This window comes from Cucurbita moschata, unplaced genomic scaffold (genome assembly GCF_002738365.1).
Source record: "Cucurbita moschata cultivar Rifu unplaced genomic scaffold, Cmos_1.0 Cmo_Scf00009, whole genome shotgun sequence".
Taxonomy (NCBI): Eukaryota; Viridiplantae; Streptophyta; class Magnoliopsida; order Cucurbitales; family Cucurbitaceae; genus Cucurbita; species Cucurbita moschata.
Window position 1 is genome coordinate 1,541,647 of NW_019268525.1, and position 22,923 is coordinate 1,564,569.

The 22,923-nt window shown below is 37.4% G+C and overlaps 5 protein-coding genes, 1 long non-coding RNA gene and 2 other non-coding genes across 11 annotated transcripts; 2 read left to right on the forward strand and 6 right to left on the reverse strand.

Moving 5' to 3' along the window:
• Window positions 1-374: 374 nt before the first annotated feature.
• LOC111447741 lies at window positions 375-1,467 on the forward strand. Its single transcript, XM_023087059.1, has 3 exons — window positions 375-757; window positions 844-959; window positions 1,113-1,467. The coding sequence occupies exons 1-3, from the start codon at window positions 496-498 to the stop codon at window positions 1,221-1,223; spliced, it is 489 nt and encodes a 162-aa protein (XP_022942827.1). The 5' UTR covers window positions 375-495; the 3' UTR covers window positions 1,224-1,467.
• On the reverse strand, window positions 542-3,224 carry LOC111447742. The gene is made up of 4 exons (XR_002711318.1): window positions 2,410-3,224; window positions 2,257-2,322; window positions 1,084-1,505; window positions 542-997 (listed from the first exon to the last, which is right to left on the reverse strand). It is a non-coding gene; the product is annotated as an uncharacterized LOC111447742 (long non-coding RNA).
• Window positions 3,225-5,311: 2,087 nt separating this feature from the next.
• On the reverse strand, window positions 5,312-9,231 carry LOC111447590 (cyclin-D1-1-like). Of its 2 annotated transcripts, XR_002711297.1 has the most exons (7): window positions 8,829-9,231; window positions 8,477-8,563; window positions 7,712-7,810; window positions 7,416-7,617; window positions 7,192-7,322; window positions 6,172-7,092; window positions 5,312-5,446 (listed from the first exon to the last, which is right to left on the reverse strand). XR_002711297.1 is itself a non-coding variant. In XM_023086837.1 (6 exons), the coding sequence occupies exons 1-6, from the start codon at window positions 9,072-9,074 to the stop codon at window positions 6,859-6,861; spliced, it is 999 nt and encodes a 332-aa protein (XP_022942605.1). In that variant the 5' UTR covers window positions 9,075-9,231; the 3' UTR covers window positions 6,015-6,858. The 2 variants fall into 2 exon arrangements, 1 of the variants encoding a protein (XP_022942605.1); XM_023086837.1 differs by lacking the exon at window positions 5,312-5,446 and having other exon boundaries at window positions 6,015-7,092.
• LOC111447588 (DNA polymerase lambda) lies at window positions 8,216-16,402 on the reverse strand. Of its 3 annotated transcripts, XM_023086836.1 has the most exons (16): window positions 16,073-16,398; window positions 15,848-15,985; window positions 15,452-15,724; window positions 15,194-15,272; window positions 14,980-15,110; window positions 14,597-14,659; window positions 14,266-14,442; window positions 14,120-14,173; window positions 13,954-14,042; window positions 13,581-13,671; window positions 13,396-13,476; window positions 13,129-13,196; window positions 12,795-12,879; window positions 12,568-12,700; window positions 12,454-12,461; window positions 12,326-12,385 (listed from the first exon to the last, which is right to left on the reverse strand). In XM_023086836.1, exons 1-14 carry the CDS (start codon window positions 16,181-16,183, stop codon window positions 12,602-12,604), a joined length of 1,539 nt encoding a protein of 512 aa, XP_022942604.1. In that variant the 5' UTR covers window positions 16,184-16,398; the 3' UTR covers window positions 12,326-12,385; window positions 12,454-12,461; window positions 12,568-12,601. The 3 variants fall into 3 exon arrangements, 2 of the variants coding, with proteins under 2 accessions (XP_022942603.1, XP_022942604.1); XM_023086835.1 differs by lacking the exons at window positions 12,326-12,385; window positions 12,454-12,461 and adding an exon at window positions 8,216-8,227 and having other exon boundaries at window positions 12,584-12,700; window positions 15,194-15,287; window positions 16,073-16,400; XR_002711296.1 differs by lacking the exons at window positions 12,326-12,385; window positions 12,454-12,461 and having other exon boundaries at window positions 12,660-12,700; window positions 12,795-12,916; window positions 15,194-15,287; window positions 16,073-16,402.
• Window positions 12,437-12,510, forward strand: TRNAN-GUU. Its single transcript has one exon. It is a non-coding gene; the product is annotated as a tRNA-Asn (tRNA).
• Window positions 16,403-16,462: 60 nt separating the features above from the next.
• Window positions 16,463-16,535, reverse strand: TRNAR-ACG. The gene has a single exon. It is a non-coding gene; the product is annotated as a tRNA-Arg (tRNA).
• Window positions 16,536-16,676: 141 nt separating this feature from the next.
• Window positions 16,677-19,146, reverse strand: LOC111446993 (IAA-amino acid hydrolase ILR1-like 1). The gene is made up of 5 exons (XM_023085945.1): window positions 18,706-19,146; window positions 18,404-18,529; window positions 17,977-18,291; window positions 17,754-17,882; window positions 16,677-17,676 (listed from the first exon to the last, which is right to left on the reverse strand). Exons 1-5 carry the CDS (start codon window positions 19,063-19,065, stop codon window positions 17,293-17,295), a joined length of 1,314 nt encoding a protein of 437 aa, XP_022941713.1. The 5' UTR covers window positions 19,066-19,146; the 3' UTR covers window positions 16,677-17,292.
• Window positions 19,147-21,049: 1,903 nt separating this feature from the next.
• Window positions 21,050-21,787, reverse strand: LOC111447719 (zinc finger protein 5-like). The gene has a single exon (XM_023087022.1). It carries the CDS (start codon window positions 21,708-21,710, stop codon window positions 21,159-21,161), a length of 552 nt encoding a protein of 183 aa, XP_022942790.1. The 5' UTR covers window positions 21,711-21,787; the 3' UTR covers window positions 21,050-21,158.
• Window positions 21,788-22,923: the final 1,136 nt, after the last annotated feature.

Consider the following 22,923-nt stretch of genomic DNA (forward strand, 5'->3'; position numbering starts at 1 on the left):
AATCTTCCTTTAATTAATTGATTTTGTTTTTGTTTGAGTTTTGTTTCTTAATTGTTTAATCAGCCAGAAAACATTGACCTCCGTCAACACCGCTGAGCACGTCCGGCCAAAGGTAACGATTTCTGGCATCTCTCCACGTGGAGTTTGCCATAGAGCTGGTTGCAGTGGGGTTGCCGACTTGTCGTTTTAATTGAAAAATAATAAAAGCCAAAATCACAAAGTTTTAAGTTTTTATCATCGAACGTATAAAAAGGTAATTTTTTTTTTAATGCTCTAATCTCCGTGGGTTACATTGTCAATTTTCGATATAAATTTGACCCACGTTGCATTGAGTTAGTTGGAAAGTGTGAGATATATGAATGGACGGCATGCACTTCTAAGTAGACCCATTTGGCGAGCACAGAAGCTGTATAGAAAGAGACTTATTTCCTTCATCTTCATCTTCTTCTTCTTCTTCTTCTTTCGATCTATCTATCAGTTGCAGAATTCATTCAGATGGGGAATTGCCAGGCGGTTGATGCGGCGGCTCTGGTTATACAGCATCCAACTGGCCGGATTGAGAGGCTGTATTGGCCGGTGGTGGCGAGTGAAGTCATGAGGACTAATCCGGGTCACTATGTTTCTCTTATAATTCCCTTGCCTCAATCTGAGGAAGATAATCGGGAGCCTAAAACGGTGCGGTTTACCCGTGTCAAGCTTCTCCGGCCAAATGACACTCTTGCTCTTGGCCATGCCTATCGGCTTGTCACTACTCAGGGTATGGTGCCTCTTTGATCTTTTTGAAGTTCTTTCATTTCCTTCTGTTTTAGTTCAGCCCTTTTGACGTTTTGTTGGAATTTGCAGAGGTTATAAAGGTGTTGCGAGCTAAAAAGTATGCAAAATCCAAGAAGCAATTGCCGGAGTCGGAGAGGAAGCCGGAGAAGCCGGCTGCCGGAGATGAGACTGAAAATAGCCAGCAGGTAACCAGATTTGTTTCCTTTTGAATCACAGCAGATGACTGCAAAAGAAAATGAAAAAAGTCAAATATGATGGTGATTGGGATCCTTGGCAACTTGAAGTGATTTTTTGAAGATAAAATCATACCAATAATCTCTGTGAAATAAACATTGCAGGTAGTCAAACATGAAAGACATCGCATCAGAACACCAGCAGCAAACGCCACTGCAGCGAGGCCAAAGGCTTGGAGACCATCATTGCAGAGCATTTCTGAAGCTGCCAGCTGATTTTATGTTCAACCCTTTGTTCTTGATCATGACAAGCAAGTGTGGTTGATACGACAGAATAGTGGAGCTTGATTTAAGATGCTCATTGTGGAAGTTAGAAGATTCATATAGAGCATGAAAATGAGCATCCAAATTTCCAATTCAGTGTAAAACCACAGCCCCAGAATGATTCATGTATTGAGAGAAATAAGTCATGTGTATAGCAACAAAGATATCAATGGAATTGACACTGTATTGGAGAATCTTTGTGATGAAGCATACAGCTTTTCCTTCATCATCTGCCTGCAACAACAAAAAGAACAGAAAATCTCAATACAAAATACAAGGATCTTCACAAATGTAACTAGAAAAAACAGATCATTTAAGCCCTCTTTTCGAATTCCAATCATGAACTAGATGATTTTGAGCTGAAAGGATCGAAGTTCTTGAGGCAAATGGCGCTCCTGGTAGTTTCCCCTCATTGAGAGCAATAACCATTTTGGGTGAAAGGCTCCACCAATAATGTCCCAGAACCTCCGTACTCCACATGCAATATTCACCAAATATCTGATATTACAACTTGGAAGTACATACTTTCATGTTAAGACTATCACATAAATTCGGACAACTGAATTCAAATTGGAATCTTCATTTCAGTTTTGATTTGAAAAATCAAAATACAAGAAGCATATCAATAATGGCAGCACTGGTCAAACATTCAGAAAATTTCTGCGCAATTAATGGAAGCTGTCTTGGAAACAGTACTAGTTCTGTAGCTATATTGGCAGGTCCGATGTTTTCTCAGGGCTTAATTATTGAACCTATGGGAAATAATTCTCAAGCCATGATAACTCAAAAGCACAAAAAAACTCAAATAACTCTGCAATCAAACAGTCGCCTCATTCACAAATTTTCTCAAACAGGTAGCTGCTCAGACATATTCTTCAACCCAAAACAAGGGCATCCAAAATTCAAATCACCCAACGAACGAATCACAACATTTTCAACCTAAAAGTTTCGAAAATCAATAAAAAACAATAAACTTCGAGCAAACCTCCACAATCGTCTCACGATCCTTCGCTAGCTTCTCCGACACCTACTCCTTAAATCTCTGGGTTTCCTCCCAAAAACAACCAAACATATAAATCAACGCAAAACCGGAATCAATTTGAGCAGATAAAGCGCTATATTGGAAAGAAAAACTTACGACTACTACAAATTCCGCTATCGGATCTAGGCATACATACTCGGCCACGATCGGATTGCTTCTGTAACCGACGGACAAAGTTAAGTTACAATTGACGAAGGTTACACGAGAAGGGAAAGGACAAAATGTTGGATGAAGAAGACCGTTAAAACATGAGATCTTGGCGGGAGAAACCAAGACAAGAGCACAACCGTAGAGCACCCGCCCCATAACCTAAGCCCTAATTTTGAAAAGCCCAATATAATGTCCGTTGGGCCTAAGCCCAACCAATTTGGGCCTCCAATATATGATCTGGAAAGTGACCCAGGCCCAAAAAAGCCCACTAAATTACCCACATCCATATTTATAGGCAGATGGTTCAAATTCAGCCCATCCACTTTGACAAAATGAATGAAGAAATTAATTTAATTAGGCAGAAGCTATTTTATTTTTGAAAATTTTCAAAATTAAAAAAATAAAAAATAAAAATTAGAAGAGGAAAATAATTAAACCAGAGAAGTAGATGATGACGATGATGAAAGCAAGGAAGATAAATAAATAGTGATGATTATAAAGAAGACCCTTTTTGTGTCCACTTGAGGGCAAGTCTGACATTACACCATTTTAAATATCCCAAAAATAAATAAAAAAATAAAAAAGAATAAAAAGAATAACTAAATGATACCCACAGACGCTCCCTCGAAAAAAATTAAACCCCACTATGCTTTCTTTATTTTCTTCCCTTTTTCTCCCCCTTTTGGTGTCACCTTCATTGGTATCCCAATTATCATCATCAATCTTCTTTCTACCTTATCACAACCTTGAATTATTATTATTATTGTTATAACAAATATATGAATACTCGTTATTATCGCAAAAGGTTCGAGCTCTACCGACTCGTACCAATAAAGATGTATTATTTACTTATAAACTCACGATGGAATGTCCCATGTTGTACGGCTAAAAGGGAAAGAAATGAGGAATTTTTCAGAATGATTTGAGCTTTTTAAGCCATTGATGTCGAAAAGGGGCCTTATGAGCTTTTCTGCTGCAAAAACCACATTCCTTGTGGTGTTTTTAAAGCCACCTGCAACAAACAAAGAAGAAGAAGAAAAGCAAAGCCATTTTGCAGCGTGGACTGAACATTACCCATTTGCCCACCCCACACAAAAAGAAGAGAATATATATATATATACCTTTCAATGGATCAGTGGGCAAAAGAAATTTTGGCCTTTTTACTTGAATTCTCTTTACCAACTTAGGATTCCTCTCTTTAAAGTCCATTCTTTTATTCAGAGAAAACAACACATGCCTATGCAAACCCAGTTGGCCTGCCCCTAAAGCCACTGTGTTACCATTTTACAAAAAGGAGCAAAATGGAAAAGAAAAAAGAAAGGGATCTTTGGACCCTCCATTTATTTTTTGTATTTCGTGTGGTTACGTAATCCCACAATTTTGAGGCTATAGGAATATGTAACGGGTTAAGGTGGATAATATTTACTAACAGTGAGCTTTGACTATTATAGACTTAGTTATCGAAGGAATGCAACATTCTTTAATGAGCCATATGGTTTAAAACTTGGCTACCTTACCACTAGTTTAAATGGATAATTCAATCCCCCACAATACTGCGAGACATTAGGGACACCTTTACTCCTAGATACACATGGGAGGATTTGATTGGTTGTATTATTCAAGAACTTTACTCCTAGATATACATATAATGGGCTTATCATAGCTCCGGCTGCTACTAAATGATCAATACATATACTACTATTTGGGGATTAATGATGAGCTATAATGGTGGGAACCAAGTAGGGCGATAAAATCCAAAACTCATATATGTAGGTTTCACTTTACTTTACCCACCAAGTCTCCATCAAGCCCCCACGATTGGCGGTATCAAATAAGCTTGAAAGGGCGTTGCGTTGGCCTTCCCTACCGCCCCTCCTGTTTCTCATGTGACTCATTCAAGCATTTTATCAAACACCTTGTGACCATCTCTCTTTATGCAGCAGCAGCAGCAGCAGCCTTCCCTCATTGGAAATATTCGCTGGATTCTACCCACTTGGGCCAATCAAAACCTCAACCAAACTCATTTTTGTATATACATTTCAAATGGGGTTTTCAGTACCTTATTTTTTTCGCCAATCAGATCCCAATTAGGTTTTAAATAGTGTAGAGAAGATTATTCTGAATTGTACGTACCTTTTAACAAAGACTTTGGGGTTGGCCTCCGCTGGACAATACTAATTTATGATCATTAACTTCTGATCTTTGGCCCACCTCTAAATTTAATGGCTACCTTTTTGGTGGAGTGGCTCTGATCAGCGTTGGGGATACTCCAAATTCTAGTGGGAACCCATTTTCTAATATTTTCATTTGATTGATTTCTCAAGTCCTTCTCAAATGGTAATTTAATAGCAACCATCAAATGACATATTGGTTTACGGGGATCCACAAATATTTATTAAATTAAAATATACGAAGATTTTTTCAGCATTCGATTGTGATGTGCTCTAAAGTTTGGATATTAGCTACAAGAAATCCAAATTAAAAAGCTGTGTGTGGTATTTAACTCTTATGTTTTTTTCTAGGGTGTCATCTATATAAAGGAATAACTAAATAAATTATATGCACACATGTAATAAAATATTATAAAGTATTTTTCAAAAGAAAAGCATATAATATAAAGTATTTAAACTATATAGTAAGAGACAAAATATATTAATTATAGAGCAGCTGTGATAAACTCAATCATTCTATATTTTCTTCAACCCATGTGCTATTTAAATACTCTTTGCTAAACGTACAGAAGAAGCATGGTGTTCCTCATTTTTCTCTCTGGGTAATTAGAAAACATATTATTTAATATAAAATGATGCGACAGAAGTCTTTGGAGTTGATAAAAATATCAATCAACTTGCAAGAAACCGACTAATAAATATTAATTTGACAAAATTGGGTAAGTAGTTGCAGAAATACCCAAATTTAATACACGAACCGAACCCATCATTGCAAAGAAAAGCTACTCCTCAGAAGGGCCAAGTCTCTGTCTCTGTGTATTAAAAAAAAAACTATTTAAATTCATGGCAAACATTATGGTCCTGGAGGATGACTAATCAATGGAATATCTTGTAACCTACGAGTACCCATCCACCAGAGAATTGTCCACTATGTTATTCATAATGCAAATAAAATAAGATTTAAAAAGAAAAGGGGTGAAACGCATGGTTACGTTTAGGCAATGGATATGTAAAAGGGCCATAGTTATGCAAAAATAATGCATCGAATGTCGGGTATCCAAGGCTAAATGACAATTTCTTTCGTGTTTCTTGTACTACCACAACTTCCCAATGACAAAAGGGTATTAATTTAAATTGAAAACAGCCACGGCGGAGGTCACCGGGGGTTAGCTGATCGGAGGGGCCAGACAGCTGGTTGAGTGAGAGCCCATTCTCATAGACACTAATAATAGTAATAATGCATAAACAATGAGACTGATAAAGAAGATCCAATTCAGAAAGCTACAAAATATGGATGGTCAATCACATGCGATGGGCAGAGTCAAAAACAGAGAGAGAGAGAGAGAGAGAGAGAGAGAGAGAGAGAGAGAGAGAGAGAAATGAGTGGAAATTAATCACATTGATTGAAACCAAATACAAACAAGCACTCAAAGGCCCCAAAGACCTTTCGTATACTTTGGGATTTTTTCCCATCTAACTCAGGCTGTGAAAAATAAATAAATTTAAAGTGAGAAGAGAAAAGAGAGAATGAACTCACAAATCGATGACCACCAAGGTCATATAGTTGTGAAAACAACTCCAGTAGGCTCAACGCCATTGAAAAAAAGAGGCACTTCCAGCCGAAGGGGCGGGAACTCGACCACGTACAGTACATACACGCACACACACACGCAAGAGCATGCCACGCACCAAAAAGCGTGGGCATACACAACCGTTTCAAAGCCGTAAATTGGAGCCACCTGTCAAGCTATTTACTGCCCATCCATTGGGGAGCAAAATATAGTTGGTTGGAGATGGGAAACTTTTGCTCTGACTTCAAACTTGGAACTTGAAACCCATATGGCCACCGCCCATTTCATCATTTCTCAAAATAGGTCCCACTCCACTGCTCTATGAACTCCACTTATTCAACGATCTCGCTATTTCCCTCAAAATCAAACAAACCCCTCCCATTTCCCCCCTTGGGAATCTGCAAAGCCATATTAATGAATGGCAATTGCCCACCAACATTATGAAAAATAAATAAATTATTAAAATCTCCCAGCTCACCCCCAACTCTGAGATTCTTTTACACTATATGCTATTATAATTAACACTCACCATTCTAGTTATGTTAACTTAATATCTAAACCCTCCCAAAAAATATCGAGGACTCTACTTTTTTTCTTCTTCTTCTTTTTTTTTTTTTTGGACAAAGTTGGGCCACCTCTTTATTTGGGACTCCTCATTCTTCGGGGTTGTCTTTGTCATCACCTACCCAGAGGCTCTGATTTAATTTTCTCCTTTTGTTTGGTGATGACGAAGATGAGGAAGAAGAGGAGGAGTAGGGCGATAAGTCGCTGGATCTCATTCTAGTGCGGACTGTCACTCTAAACTGAGGTAGGATTTGGGGGGACTTGATCCGGCAACTATCAAGCACAATCTCTTGCATTAACCGGTAGCAGCCGATGATATTTTCCTGCAAATATAAACATTCTTTCGAAATTGGCATCCTTGTGAACGTTTTTTTTTTATCATAAAACACACATGCCCGACGTAATCACAATCTGGTGCTTACTTTCCTTAGACCACTGCACCATGATTCAGCATGCTCTGGATTCACAACAGACAAATTCGGGACTTCATTTGCTGCACAAAGCAAGGCGGCCGCCGCTATACACGATGGCCAGTACTCCAGAAAGATTACCTCTGTGGACCATATAAATAGCTTTGATTTCACTTTCAAGACCCATATTCATCATCTATGTCTAAAAACAGCCCAGTTTAGTCATCTTTTTTTACCTCGGATATTTGATATTATAATTTCTGTGGCTCTTGAAATAAGAAACCCCATGAAATCCCCAGATGGATCGAGCTTGCAAGCAAAGAATGCGATGAAATTGAACGGCGTAACAGAGCGCAGCCGCCAATCCAATACCCTCAGCACCAGTAATTCCATCCTGCATATTGTTCTGGGTTCAAATATATATTTGGCCCCCTCAACCTAAACAAAAACATTATAATACACCAAATAAGAAAAAGAAAACATCACTATTTTCCATTAAGAGACTAAAAAAGTAATGTCCAATCAAATAGACCTGAAGATCCAGTAAAGCAGGAACAAGAGGTTCCTCCATTTTAGCAGCCAGTGAGAGGCAAGCAACAGAGAGTAGTTGCAAAGGCCACCCATTAGTTTGCTGAAAACAATACAAAAGCTAATCATTCCATATCCCATTCTGGCACTAATCATTCCATATCTCAACAAATCAACATCGTCATTAAGAAGAGATAAGCAAGCAAATAGGTTGATCCTATCCGTTCCTTTGCCGGCACTGCGCACTAACTCACATAGTCACATTGCATGTGCCGCAACAGGAGAAACAGAAGTTTGTAAAAGGCATAATGAATATAAAATCGTACTTTCAAGACTTTAGCAACCATATAACAAAGTGAGGTTGCACGATAATATTTACTCTAATTTACTTCTTATCATTTGATTAAACAATTCCCGAAAAGTTGAAAATTAAAAGTATGTCTTTACATAGCGTACAAACTACGATGCCTATAGTTAATTAGTGGTCAAAAATTATCTTGAAAGACGAGAACTAACAGTTCTGTCACGTGAATGACTAAATAGATATTTTATTTTGAAAATAAATTATTGCAGTCTTAATCTGAATACAGCTACGTTTTATGCTCAGTATCGCCATAGTCTAGTCATTTTCATGGTTTGAAAAGTCAAATGTAATTACTGCCATTACAAGAAACAAAATAAATTAATTATCACTAGAATCTCGCGACGAACATCCTGAATCTTCAAAATAATTCACGCAATAATTTTTTTTTTCCCTAAAGAATCTCACCGGCAAACGCCGTGAACAAAGGAATCGATCCAAGTAGTTGACGGAGAGATACGCCGTCAACGGCTGAAAACCGTAATATACTTGAACCTGCAAGAGAAAATCGCAGTACATATATAACCACCGTGTGCGACGGAGATGGAGATAAATATAAAAGTTTACTGTTCTACATAATCATAATATATCAAACGAATTCGCCGACGGCCACGGATCTGTTTTGAGTACTAATGATCGCCGACGTATTCTGTTAGTATAATCGCAACATTCATCACGTGAATAGTGGCATTTTGGTAATAAATGTAAAGTTTCTGAGCGATTGTGAAATGAATCAGAGAAGCAAAGGAGAAATTCACACCTTAAGAATCCATGCAACAGAGTCTAATCTAGCGGCCGCATCCAGCGACGGAGATTGGAAGCGCGACAAACAGTCGTAATCGGGGACGAAGTGACGCTCGTCCTTGATGAAGACGGCGATAGATTCCTCGACGCAGGCCGGTGAGTCGAGGTCGGAAGAACATCCCGGCGATTCGCCAGACAAGACGCCGGAGGAATCCTCCTGGCAGAGCAAATCAGAGAAGCAGTTGGAAATCGATACGGACATGATCGCCACTTCTGGCTCCTCATTCTATTGCCATCTTCCAGACGAGAGAGGTTCAAAAGTCGCTGGAGAAGAGATCGGAGAAGTGGACGGAATCTCTAACGCCGGTTTAAAGTGAAGAAAAAGTAGTTTGGTTGAAGTTGGGCCTTGGAGGCTTGCATCGCTTTGTCTGTATATATATATGATGTAAATTCAATCGTGATATTATTTATTTTATTTCCCTTAATTTAAATATAATATTTGATATTTAAGAAAAAGAAAATAATAATAAAAAAGTGCGGGAAACATTTTACCCAAATCAAGAATGTTTGAGCTATGGAGGACAGTTCCTATCCTACCCCCAATAACGCAATGTTAATTACTTGTTTTATTTTGGAATTAAGGGACTATACCGTAATTAACCTCTTACCAAATTTGATTTTAAATGTTTTTCTTATTCGATTTAAATACTTGAATTTATAAATTTTGGATAATAATTTTATTTTAGGCTGCTTGTTAAAATTTTTATTATAATATTCTCTCAAAAATACAATGGATTATTACATTATATATTAGTTCTATTTACACGTAAACAGTACCATCGTGAAATGACACTAGCTGGTCTATCATTACTAGGTTTGGGTGGAGACAAGGAGAAAATACTGGGCAAGTTGATGGGAGATGGGGGCCTTGGGTGCAGGTGTCCAATGTGCTTTTGGTTGTTGTATTCGTCCTTTTATCATAGGGACATTAATTAGTAGAGCTTCGGTAATTTGAATCAATGTCACTGTTTGGTATCCTTACCTCCGATTTAAATTTAAGGACTATATTGTACACTTGTCAGAAACACGAGTCTTTTGCTGACCTCTTACTATTGAAAAAATATAACGTCTCTTATACTTCATATTGACAATTTTCATCTCGTATATCAATTCTAACCTTTTCTTTTTATTATACTCGTTGGTACCGTAACTTGGGATTAGGTGGATAGAGAAAGGAGGGTTGGGCAGATGGTGCCCCAATGCCATAGCAAATGACAACTTAGATATACATTTATAACATATGAATGGAGGGTGTTCAAAGTGGGATCATCACTTTCTCCTTGTTATAAATAACTCCTTCAAAACCTTGTATTATTTGCCTCTCACCCACTCTTCCCTTCAAGATAAGATTGTTCATTTCATGTGGGCCTTCCCTTCCCTGTCCATTCTCTCTCTCTTTTTTTTTTTCTCTTTTTTTTAAAATCCACACGTGGGTTTCGTTCTCCTCCGTAACTGATATGTGATCTCACAATCCACTCGATTGTTCCTCTCTCTCACCGAAGTGAGATCTCATAATCCACCCCCTTTCAGGGCTCAACATCCTCACTAGCACACCATCTAATGTCTGGTTGTGATACCATTTGTAGTAGTCAAACTCACCGATAGCAGATATTGTTCTCTTTGGATTTTTCCTTTTCGGATTTTTCGTCAAGGCTTTTAAAACGCGTATGCTAGGGAGAGACTTCCACACCCTCATAAATAATATTTCATTCCCCTCATTGGCGTTAAGACACCCTCGATGCATAATTTGTGGCATAAGAGTTGTAGAGTGAGCATCGTGACATTCTTATCGTGTCTCAACGTTGTAGCTCGAAATTTCTATCTTGATTCAGTTCTTCTCTCCCCTTATTTTCATTTTTGACATGATTTTAGAGGTTTAAAATATGTACAATTTAACTAAAGTTTGATGGAAAGATGCAATAGTTGGCCCGTTTTATCTCGATTATGGTCGGTGAGATAGATTGAGATATCCAAATTATAAAAGTTAGAAAAATACAACGTGTTGCTCAAACTTAGGGTATGTATTAATTAATATATTTTTAGTGCAAATCATCATGATTGGCTCTATAAAGTTAGGTGAAACTCCGTTCGTATTGGTATAATAAGGTCTATATATATATATATGCTACCTAGCTATAGAAGGTGACATAGGCTTAATTAATATCCATTCCATAAATTTATTATCATTAAGCCCTTTCAATTGGGTTAGGTTGATGGACGGGATTGAATTAGATTGAATTAATCCTAATTTATTGTTAATTTTAAAAAATTTATAGTTTGATTAAGTTGGAAATAATAAAAATATCTAAACCCATTAACATCCCTATGTGAACAAACTTCACAATTATTGTTGATTTTTCTGTGTAGTCATGAATTATATTATTTAATCATCAACCTTAATATTGAAGGATTAATGAAAAGTATTAAATTAATGTGATTACAAGCATTACTGAATTTATACCATGAACCAAAAAATCATATGATAAAAATGTATTATTTTATCTATTAATATTATTAAAAAAACAATTTTAATTCTTAATATTACCTACTACGTGTAGCTTTAAATATAAACATATACTCATTAATTGAATGAATAAAATACATGATAATGATTTGATGCTATGGACCAAAATGATTATTATACAAAAGAAAAAAGAAAAAAAATTAGTTGAGTGAAATATAAACTTGAGTATTATTAATTAAGAATAGAGAAAAGCAAAAATATTGTAATATTATGAAATTAGAAAGAGGGGAAAAAAGGAAGGGAAGGCGGCTTTTGTCTCTACACTTTGGAGCTTTGCTTTTACCAAAATATATTTTATTTGATTAAGTGGGTATGGCGATGCCGATCGGTTGCGATTAAGAAATTTACCAAAACCAAGCAGCCAAAGCTGACCAACAAATAATTTTATTTTTAGCTTTAAATACTTTTTTAAATGTTTTAATTCCATCCATCTTAAAATTAATAATAAAATTACTAAAAATACCATTATATTTTATCTAAAAAATAAAATCTTAATAGTGTTTCAAAAATAACCTTAAAATTTATGGAACTTACAGAGTATGTGGGTAATATATTAGTTTACTTTCGGGTTGGTACTCGAATTGGACCGAACCAAACCGTTCACCCCTAACTGCAAATAATAGAAATGCAAGTCAAGGAGAGGAGAGATTTGTGGAATTACAATCATTTAATTTGACAAAATGGGGTGTCGATTCAGCTACATTTTCAACAATCCTAGTTTATATATATATATTTGTTTAATTGAATGTCATTCAAGTGATAAGGAAATAAAGATTTATGGGTTTTGTTAATTGTTTTTATGGGACGCTCTCTTTGAAAGCCTCATCTTACCTAATAAGTCCCTCCTTCTTTGTCTTTATTGCGTGTGGGATGCTCCCATTTTATTAATCATCAAATCAACTGTACTGTAACTCAGTTCAGGACATCGATGTTTTTGGGCTTTCATATATTGGGCCCAGATTTAAGCTCAATTCTCCTTGGGCCCAATTTTTCTCCATAAGGATTAATATACATTAATTTATTGATTAGAGCAGTCATCAGCTGGAATAGCTCAGTTGGTTAGAGCGTGTGGCTGTTAACCACAAGGTCGAAGGTTCAACCCCTTCCTCTAGCGATTCTTATATTCTATTTTTCTGATTTAAATATAATGATTATCCTGAACATAAATTATAGTTGTTATAATCTACATTAAGAGAAGAGAGTAGTCATAGATTCCTTTGATGGGGTTCCAGCCATGGAAATCCAAGGAACTCGAAAATGTCCTTTTCTGTATCGAACTTCAAACTTGCACTACCTTTTGCACCCTGTAAGCAGAATCACCCATTAATGGAGTTAGTGAGGGACAGCCCTATATTTTAAGGCCATATGTCTTCTGAATTAAGGCAATTTGTTCATTACCCTTTTACCACCAGATCCTTGAGCCGCTGGATACAGTCCAGTATCATCCATCCTAAATCCTTTTGTTTCCGCTACTAATCTCAGCCTGTATGCATTGTTGGATGATGAAAGTCCCACATCGGCTAATTTAGAAAATGATAATGGATTTATAAACAAAGAATACTCTCTCCATTGGTATGAAGCCTTTCGGGGAAGCCAAAGCAAAGCCATGAGAGCTTATGCTCGAAGTGGACAATATCATACCATTGTGGAGAGTCGTGTTCGTCTAACATGCATAACGACATTGCACTTTTCAGCTCGAAAAACTATTTGAAAACACGCAGAAACAGCATACCTCCTGTTTAGTACATCGTTTCCCGTCCATGCAAGCAATCCAAATGCGTATATGTCTCTTGGATACACCTGCAAGAGTCGAATGCATAGGTTTTTATTATCCGTGAGTGTCTGGGTCAACCCATAATGGTTATCGCTCGAATCTACCATAAACGAACTAGGTTCTATTCTATCACCACTTTTCTAACAACCTATTTCAAAGTTACCATTCTATTCTAAACAAGAAGTGACCAAAGAAAAAGTAGATTAGAAACGAGAGGACTCGTGCCTTCAGATCTATTCGGTGTCGTAGTTCTCTTCCCGGATACGTGCAGAGGCCAAAATATGTGTCGACACCAGAATCTGTTCCCTGTTCATGGTTTCACAATGCAAATATATAAAGGGATTGAGAAAAGCATATCATTGCATCTTGTACCCATAAACTGATAAACAAAGGGAAATGGGTAATTCGACCTCCTCACTGTGCGTGCTGAATATCAGATCCTCCCTTAGAAACTTCATATCCTTTAAATGCTTAACGTATCTTTGTAGAAAACCTCTATGGCTAAAATTACAGACAAAATAACTCTCAAATCAAAAGAAGGTGTTTCATGTAACAGCCCAAGCCCAAGCCCACCGCTAGCAGATATTTGGGCATTCCCTTTTGGGATTCCCCTCAAAGTTTTTAAAACGCGTCTGCTAAGGAGAGGTTTCCATACCCTTAGAAAGAATGTTTCATTCTCCTCTCCAACCGATGTGGGATCTCACATCAAGATATTCAACTCAAACGACATGCAAGAGTAATAATACAGAAGTGATTAAGGCAAGGGGCTTGAAGGGTTGAAACCTTTTCCCATCAGGATGTGTGATTACAATGTCCATATCTCCACACGACGACTTCCCTCGCCGAAATGATCCTCCACAGACAATAAGAACCTGAAAGAACAAGCACCATGAATATCAATTAACAACCAAATTTATTAGATTATGTAAGGAGGTGTTTCAATTCTCACCCCTGGCAAAACATCTTCCCCAGCCTTCTTAAGAAGACTCTCCATGTCCTGAACCTATCAAATCAGATGGACTTCAGAAATCCAAGAACACATTTACCCAAAACATAAGCTAACGTTGCAAAAACCGCAAGAGTAAAGCAGCCGACCTCGTTGCAAGGAATTCTCTGTTTAATATCATCAAAATATTTCAACCCTATTTTCTGCGCATGGGTTAACGACTCCTTCTGCAAGTCATCAAGGGTTCTACATCCTTTGTCGTATAATCGCAGAGCTGTGGCTGGTCCAATACCCCATACTTCCCCAAAAAGTGAGATTGTCTGGACCTACAATGGTTAAAACTACAATATGATAAGTAAACAAGGAGAAAGATAGTGCACGCATCGATCATCACTACATCGAAAGATAAATATGTAAATGCAGATCAATGATATTTATCAACGTAGAACGTCTAAGGTTTTCTTAAGAATCTGCAACCACCTTCTCATCTGTTTCGAAGTGCTCCAACTTCAATAACTTTCCTGTCGTCAATATCTCTTGAATCTGCAAGACAATGCACAATCTTTCTATAATCAATCCATATACAAATTGCAAAGCATTTAGGACTATAATATACACCCAAGGACATGTCCTGTCCTCCCCCATGCCAAGATGGATATCCAATGAAGTCCTGTAGAGGTCGGAAGCGATCTCAGGTCAAGAAATAACCTAGCCAAAACAGGCCAGCCCTAACACACAATTCAATGGGAAATGATACTATGAACAAGCAGATTGATTGCAGGTATCATAACACAACACCTCAAAAGAGAAAGAAGTTAGTTGAAAATTCAAATTCGGAACTACAGTCGTTATGCTACACTCACATGATCCTGCAACGATTTTCCGATTGCTGGCAGGTGTTTGACCTGATCAATGCTCTCAATTTTAAAGGGTAGCTTCTCAATTACTGGAATTGCCTTGTAGTAGCTAAATGACCTTCGTTCATCTCCCAATGCTTAAAATACAAAGAAGACAAGCCATTAGAAACCAAGCGCGGAAATACGAGCACTCAATTAGTCCGAAAAACGTCACTCTCACCTCTGTATATGTTGATAAGTTTTCCAAAAATCTCAGTTATGTTTTTATTCAGATCCGGTGGACTGTATGACATAGATGTCTGCACAAGTTTCATCTTCTTAGAACAAAATGATTCATTCAGATATGAGCAGTCTAAGAAGAACTGGAAATTACTTTAAAGACTTCCATGATCAAGCCAAATATTTACAGAAAAAAAACATTCCTAATTCATGAATTGGTGAGCAAACACATTTCAGAACTGTTAGTAAAAAAACTTACATTGCTATTAAGAGAATCAGAAGTTCTTGGATTAGTCACTGTTTGATCTGTAGCAGTCTTTGTTACAAGGGTTGGAGCATTTGAATCTCCTCCACTTTCAATACTTCCTTCTTCCGAATTGTTGGGAGACAGTTTTAGTTTTTTGGAAATAGACGGCTGCGGCTCATCTCTTCCATTTTCCCCATCTAAACCCACTTTTACAGTATACAAATCCTCTGACGCCCTCTCCCCTGAACGTAAGCTGTCTTCTAGCCACTCGTATGATAGAACCTTCTGAAAATGTGTGATAATTAGCCTAATTCAATAACCATTCACAAGCGATCGCCCCAAAGTTCATCATTGTCAGAACCCACATACAAATATACATGTGTAATTAGCAAGAAACGCAGGACTCACCCCTTCAAAGCGCGCCAAACGCTCACCATCGAGTTTTTGCAGAAGAGCGTCCGAGCTCGCAGCAAATATATGGCTGACCCTTTTCGACAAACGATCCTCAATACGAGCACCCATTTGGAGCAACTTCTGTTTCCAAATCTTCAACCACGAAACCAAAACCCAAATAACGACTTTAAATTCATTTGAAACACGAAGTTGCAGAGAAAGATCATAAAAATGTAAAACCTGCAACCGGCGAGCCTGCACCCCCTTTTCGATTAAAAGGACGACCATTCCTGCGAACATTCCATGTGGATCCTGAAGGAGACTTTGGCTCTTGCTTCGCTTTGGCGCCATTAAAGCTTCCTCTGCACGAGACTGTAGTCTTCTTGTGTATTATGTACTATGATTGACCCTTTGATAAGACACGTGTCCAAGATTGCGATGGTGATTGGCGTATCAATTGACAAGTGTCCAAAATGAGGCCCATGTGGACCGCTAATCAGATTCAGTAAGGCCCTTTTGCTTGATATCACTGCTGCAGAAGGATTTTACCTTAAACCCTAAAACCCAGAAATTAATTTCGATGCTTTACGATTTCACAGAATAAAGAGGTTTTGAAAAAAAAATAAAAAACGACTCCACTGGGGATCGAACCCAGAATCTCTGGTTTCGTAGACCAGCGCCTTATCCATTGGGCCATGGAGTCGCTGTTGACATCGGGTTCCATCTAAAAGTACTACTATTTATTTTTTCTTTTTAACAGCTGTAAACAACTTGAGCAATAGGATTCATCGTCACTAAGCTTCTCGTCTGTAACGAACAAAAAATAAAAAGGCAGTGCAGAAAGTTACAACTTCTAAGAACTCTAATCACCAAATTTTCAGTATATATACACAGAAATAAGCAAGAACAAACTTACAAAATCTATCCCACACTTGTACATATGGCTAATAACCTCATATTCACAGCCTTAGCAGCCTCTTTTGCTCTTCTGTTCACATTAGTTGCAGCAGATAATTCTATGCCGGGCATGGACATGCCCCCGAACCCATCACCACCGACATCGCCCGGCTCCTATGCCAGCTTCACCAGTCCGTCGTCTGTGCTTGGACTCCTGCTTATCCTTCTTACCATGTTCATTGTCAAGGACAGGATCTGACATGTTATATATTCCATAGTTCTCTTTCTTTTCTGTTGTCTTCTTGGTGTTGTTTTATCTCTATGGATGTTGTTATCCCTCTCCTCTTCACCTGATTCTAATCAGGCTTTGTTTATTGGGTTTCCCTTTCACATGTTATAATAATATTCAACAGTCCAGCTGACTTGTTTGGAACAACAACATCGACTAAAAACAAATGAACCCAAGACTCTCTTCTTAATTAAAAACAATCTCGAAACATCGATGAACTCGAAAGAGATTCTTCAATAGAATTAGAACAAAGGGACTGAAGACTATTCAGTGGTCACAGTAAGACTGAGGTTGATGATGAATTCAAGAGATAAGAATATGCAAATGCTGCATGAATTGCTGCGCCAATAGGAAGCACATTTTCATCAATCTTAAAGTGAGGGCTGTGTGGAGGATATATAGCTCCAATTCTCTCATTATATGTGCCTAGAAATACGAACGATCCCGGCACTCTGTCTGAAAAGAAAGCAAAATCTTCACTTCCCATGAAGTTTGGAGATACCTTTGTGTTCTCTTTTCCTACTATCTCAATCGAGACACGTCGAGCGTGATCGTACATTTTCTCGTTGTTTATAGTCGGAGGAATCGTCGGATGTTCCTTTCCTAGGAAATCAATCTCCACCGTGCATCGATGCACCGCTGCCTGCCCGTTTATGATCTGCCACAAGAAATGAATAGTCAAAAGGTGTAGTGAAAATTCATCTGTTCTGTATAAGAACCTGTACAGGGGGTTACCTCTTCTATCCTATCTCTGAGAGCATTGAAGCTCTTCTTGCCAAATGCTCTGAAAGTTCCAGCAATGGTGACCGAGTCCGGGATGACATTGAGTGCAGTTCCTGCTTGAACCATGGCCACAGAAACCACCTGCAATTTTCAACACTCTCCTTTAAGATGATATGAAAGAAATGATCTTGTTTGTATAATCAGATCAGCCAAGAGTTCATCTGAAAGAAAGTACCTGGGAATCTAAAGGGTCTATCTCTCTTGAGACTATGTTTTGCAGACTAACAATAGCTGTTGAAGCTGCCAAAACAGGATCAATTGAATGGTGTGGAATTGCTGCATGACCCCCTCTCCCCTTTATCTTAGCTTTGAAGCTTCCACACCCGGCAAGAAACTCTCCGGGACGTGAAGCGACAACGCCGACCGGATATCTATGCATAACATGCAGCCCCAATATAGTTTCTACACCATCAAGGACGCCTTCTTTTATCATGTCTTTAGCTCCTCCTCCCCTCTCCTCCGCTGGCTGAAATATAAGAACAACAGTGCCCTGCATTGAAGAGGACATATACATAAACAGTTTGTCATGGTCATCTTCTTTCTAAACAGATTAATCAGAATGTTATTGGAACTGGGAAGAACTTGCAATGTACTTAGAGAACCTGCAGTTTCTCTCGCAGTTGATGCAGAATTTTAGTAGCGCCAAGAAGCATAGCAACATGAGCATCATGACTACAAGCATGCATTTTCCCCTTCACTTTGCTCTTATGCTCCCATTCCACCAATTCCTATATCAAATCCATTAAGAAAAACAAAACTGTTTCATTTTAGATACCCATTAAGCCGAATCTAAAAATGAACATAAAGAAGAACCGATTAAGTTCGTTTGGGCATTTCATCGAACAGAAGATAGTCAGCCATTAATAGCGGGGAAATAAGAAATATGAAATGAACTAAATCCGACCTCGATTGGCAAAGCATCCATATCTGCTCTTAGAGCAACAAATGGAGGAGACCCAGAACCGACTGAAGCCACTATGCCGGTACCGGCGACCGGCCATCGATAAGAAACGCCGAGATTGTCAAGCTCCTGTCGAATAAGGCGACTGGTTTCAAATTCTTCATAAGCAAGCTCTGGGTTCTCGTGGATTTTTCTCCTTATCGTCTTCATCCAATTTGAAGTAGTGGGATCATTGGCAAGCTCCAGAATTTGGTGTCGGAGTGAAGAATTTTGACTGGTTTGAACGGAGCTCGCAGTTGTTCCATGGACAGGAGCTTCAAGCTTGAAAATGGAGATGATTATGAGGAAGTACAAAAGCTCCATATCGTTGAGGAATTAATAATGAAGCGAAACCAACATCTATTTGTACCAAACTCATGAACAGTACTCGTGTTCCTTTGACTCGACGAACTCGATTCAAATAAAATCAAAAACTAAATAAAATTAAATGTAGCCAATCAAAACCTTCCAACCATATTTAACTGAAAACAAAACTACAAATTTAAGTAACTCCTCAACTTCCTAATAAATTTTAAACTTCCAAATTTCAATGCAAAATTCAAATGATCCGTTCATTTTTTTTATTAAAAAATATTAAAATTTGTAATTTAACCAAAAGAAAATCAACCAATACATAAACATAAATTAAATTTAGTTTTTTAATGGAAAATTTTGGATGAGACCGAACAGAATTTGATACGGCCACCACAGGTGTGAGGACCAAAAATGAATGCTTTTGATAATTTTGTCACGAGTTGCGTGGTGTGGTTTGGTTTGGTTTGGTTTGGTTTGGATTTGGTCAGTGTCGGCACGTGAAACTCATGAATTTTAAGGTGGATTTAGCTGAAGTGGCCCACATGTTGCAGGGCCGTCCATGGCCGAAAAGCCCAATAGGCCCAAGCCCAAAACCAACTTATACTGCCACTCCTCTTTTGCTACGGGCGCCCCCATACTTTTTTCCTGTCTTTTTTTTTTGGAATTTATCCCCATATATATGAAAAAAAATAATATATTTGATTATTCTTTCTAGAACATTGAAAAAGAACTAATTAATGTATAATCTTGCATTAATAAATTTATCATGGTTTATAATATATTATATCATATCCTTAATTATTGATTTTTATTTTATTTTTATGTCAATAGTATAAAGAAATAAATTATATAAAAAAAAAGTCCAAGTTGATGAACAGTCAAATGCCCTTGAATAATTTAAATGATATTAATTGATTTGGATTGACTGATTTTTAGGATTAATTAATTAATTAATGATGCATTATGGGAACCAAGGATGAGACTTCTAATTAATGATTACTCTTCTCCATTAAACCTAACATCAACACGTCATCATATGCTTTAAAATACAATTCAACCCAACTATATATTATACCACTTATACGCATTTTATGTTACTAAAATAAATACCTATCTTAATTAGGTTAAATAAATAAATAAACTAAAAAATATTCTTAAATTTTTTAAAATTTTAATAATATCTTGCCATCAGCTAGTATTTTATTTCAAAATATTATTAAAGTTTTAAATTTTTTATTAATACCTTTGATTTTTTAAAAAAAAATCAAACATACTAAACATTTATAAAAATAAAAAGTTCTTACTGTCAATATATAGACGGAAACCATCTATCTATACCTCCATTTTTCAATTCTAAGATACTAACGACAAAAATGTTTTAAAATATTTTTGTGAAATCCTACCTCAGTTGAAGAGAGCAACGAAACATTTCTTATAAGGACATGAAAACCTCTTTATGGTAGACACGTTTTAAAACCTTAAGGAAACCTTAAAAAAGAAAGTCCAAAGATAACCATATTTATTTGCGGTGAGTTTAAGCTATTACAAATGATATCAAATCTAGACACAGTATGACGTGCGAGCAAGGACGCTAACCCCCAAAGGGGTAGATTGTGAGATGGAACGAAACATTCCCTTCCTTAATAGACATGTTTCACAAACTTGACAGAAACCCAGAAGAGAAATGACAAAGAAAATAATATAGGTTAGGTATGGGTATCCATATTCATTTTTAAATCGTAAGCCGCAAAGCTCAAAAAATATAATATTTGCTATAGGTAAATATTGATCGGTCCCATATTAACTATTTTTTATTAATGTTATATTAACTATTTTTTATTAACGATATTTTTGAAGTTTTTTCTTTAAAAAAAATTGGCATTAATGAAGTTTAAAAATGAAGAATCTATTTCTAATTGGATTATATTCATACATAATACACCGTCTATATTATTTAAATCAACCAAATCATAATATAATGAACACTAGATCATAATTTATTGTGATAGTGACGTAATAATTCAACCAAAAAAAATGCATGGATTGGCTTAACATGGTGCTTGGATTGCTACAAAATTAGAAGCTAAATTAAGAACACATAATCAATTGAAACCAAGTTGAAGATCCAAAGACTTACAAGAACGCCTATGATCATTACAAACAGGCAAAGAAGAAGAAGAAGAAGAAGAAGAAGACACATAACCGACAGCCTTGTCGGCCGGCGGCACAGAACCATCGAAATGGATAAACTTAGCGCCGTTTTGACTGAAACTAATCTGCGAAGAATTATGAGTGTAGAGAAGATAAGTGAGGGAAGCATTTGTAGCTTGAAGCTCCATCTTCTCCTTCTTCTTCTTCAGCCTCTCTTTCTTGTGGGCATTTTGATGGCCTCCCAAAGCTTGCGAATTTCTGAACTCCTTCAAACAATATTGGCACTCAAATTTGGGCTCTGCTCTTTCAAAACAGACCGTTGTTGAAGAGTTTACACTCTCATCGCCTTCGCCATTCAAGCAAGAACTTGATCCAAGTTCATGGTTCTTTGATGGGTTTAGCTCAAATCCAAAAAGTTTTACTTTTTTCTCAACATTAGAGGTTGAAGCAAATAACCCACTTTCGTGTTCTTCCAAATTATAGCTCGACGAGTTCTTTCCCATTGTGGTGTTGTAGAGAGAAAGAGAGATTTTGTGGAAAATATATAGTGAAATTTGGAAATGGGTTACAACATAAAGGCGATACTTTTTTAGTTTGAAATAGGTTTTGAATGAAGTAATAGATATGCATAGAAATTTCGTCGTTCACATTTGTTTTATAGATACGCACTTGAATGAAAAAAGAGAGGGAATTGATGTTATTATTTTAGGGAGCAATAATTATGGGTATTGTTTAAGTAAAACAAAGATTGGAATGCTTGAAAGAGAAGATTAGGTTGATAATTAACTAATTGATATTAGAAAAGGCAAGATAGACGAAATGTCAAAGAAAGTGGGGATGTAATCAGCTTCATGGAAAGATAGCTGCCTTAATGGATAACCAAAACCCACTGCGATAATAGTTTCGTTCGATTCTAGTGAGTACGAGAGTCCAAGCACACCACTAATAGATATTGTTTTCTTTGTGTTTTCTCTTTTGGGCTCCTCTCTCTCAAGATTTTAAAAAACAGTTCACACCTTTATACAAATGCTTTGTTCCCTCTCCAACCGATATAAGATCTCACACTCCACTCCCTTTCATGGCCCAGTGTCGTCGTTGGCACTCGTTCCCTTCTTCAATCAACTCAGTTCCCCTCTTCAATCGATGTGGAACCCTTCAATCCACCCCTCTTTGAGACCCAGCGTTCTCGCTGGCACACCATTTGGTGTCTACCCCTTTGGGGTTCAGCCTCCTCACTAGCCACCCTCTTTGAGACCCAACATCCTCATTGGCACCGTTTGATGTCTACCCCTTTGGGGTTCAACCTCCTCATTAGCCACCCTCTTTGAGACCCAAAATCTTCACTGGCACACCGTCTGGTGTCTACTCCTTTGGGGTGCAACCTCTTCACTAGCCACCCTCTTCGAGATCCAGCATCCTCACTAACACACCATCTAGTGTCTACCCTCTTCGGGGTTCAGCCTCGTCACTGGCACATCGCCCCGTGTCAGGCTCTGATACCATTTGTAACAGTCCAAAGCTCATCACTAGCAAATATTGACTTCTTTGGATTTTCCCTTCCAAGCTTTTCCTCGTGGCTTTTAAACATGCCTAGTAGAGAGAGATTTCCACACCCTTATAAAAAATGTTTCATTCTTTTCTCCAATCAATATGGGATATCACAGCTAGAGTGCTCATTCAAGAGATTGTTTTCAAACCATTATTCTATTCGGTACT

Excerpts from the sequence above, each read along its gene's own strand:
- LOC111447590 (XM_023086837.1), bottom strand. The coding sequence starts at position 9,074 with ATGTCCGTATCGATTTCCAACTGCTTCTCTGATTTGCTCTGCCAGGAG. Across the intron at positions 7,811-8,476 it reads TTTGTTCACGGCGTTTGCCG|CAAACTAATGGGTGGCCTTT; the intron begins GTGAGATTCTTT and ends TATTGTTTTCAG. Across the intron at positions 7,323-7,415 it reads TATAATATCAAATATCCGAG|AGGTAATCTTTCTGGAGTAC; the intron begins GTAAAAAAAGAT and ends TATGGTCCACAG.
- LOC111447741 (XM_023087059.1), top strand. The coding sequence starts at position 496 with ATGGGGAATTGCCAGGCGGTTGATGCGGCGGCTCTGGTTATACAGCAT. Across the intron at positions 758-843 it reads TCGGCTTGTCACTACTCAGG|AGGTTATAAAGGTGTTGCGA; the intron begins GTATGGTGCCTC and ends TGGAATTTGCAG. Across the intron at positions 960-1,112 it reads AGACTGAAAATAGCCAGCAG|GTAGTCAAACATGAAAGACA; the intron begins GTAACCAGATTT and ends TAAACATTGCAG.
- LOC111446993 (XM_023085945.1), bottom strand. The coding sequence starts at position 19,065 with ATGGAGCTTTTGTACTTCCTCATAATCATCTCCATTTTCAAGCTTGAA. Across the intron at positions 18,292-18,403 it reads AACTGCGAGAGAAACTGCAG|GGCACTGTTGTTCTTATATT; the intron begins GTTCTCTAAGTA and ends TCTTCAATGCAG. Across the intron at positions 17,883-17,976 it reads TAGACCCTTTAGATTCCCAG|GTGGTTTCTGTGGCCATGGT; the intron begins GTACTTTCTTTC and ends TGAAAATTGCAG.
- LOC111447719 (XM_023087022.1), bottom strand. The coding sequence starts at position 21,710 with ATGGGAAAGAACTCGTCGAGCTATAATTTGGAAGAACACGAAAGTGGG.
- LOC111447588 (XM_023086835.1), bottom strand. The coding sequence starts at position 16,183 with ATGGCGCCAAAGCGAAGCAAGAGCCAAAGTCTCCTTCAGGATCCACAT. Across the intron at positions 14,660-14,979 it reads GAAAATCGTTGCAGGATCAT|ATTCAAGAGATATTGACGAC; the intron begins GTGAGTGTAGCA and ends ATTGTCTTGCAG. Across the intron at positions 13,197-13,395 it reads GACACCGAATAGATCTGAAG|GTGTATCCAAGAGACATATA; the intron begins GCACGAGTCCTC and ends CGACTCTTGCAG.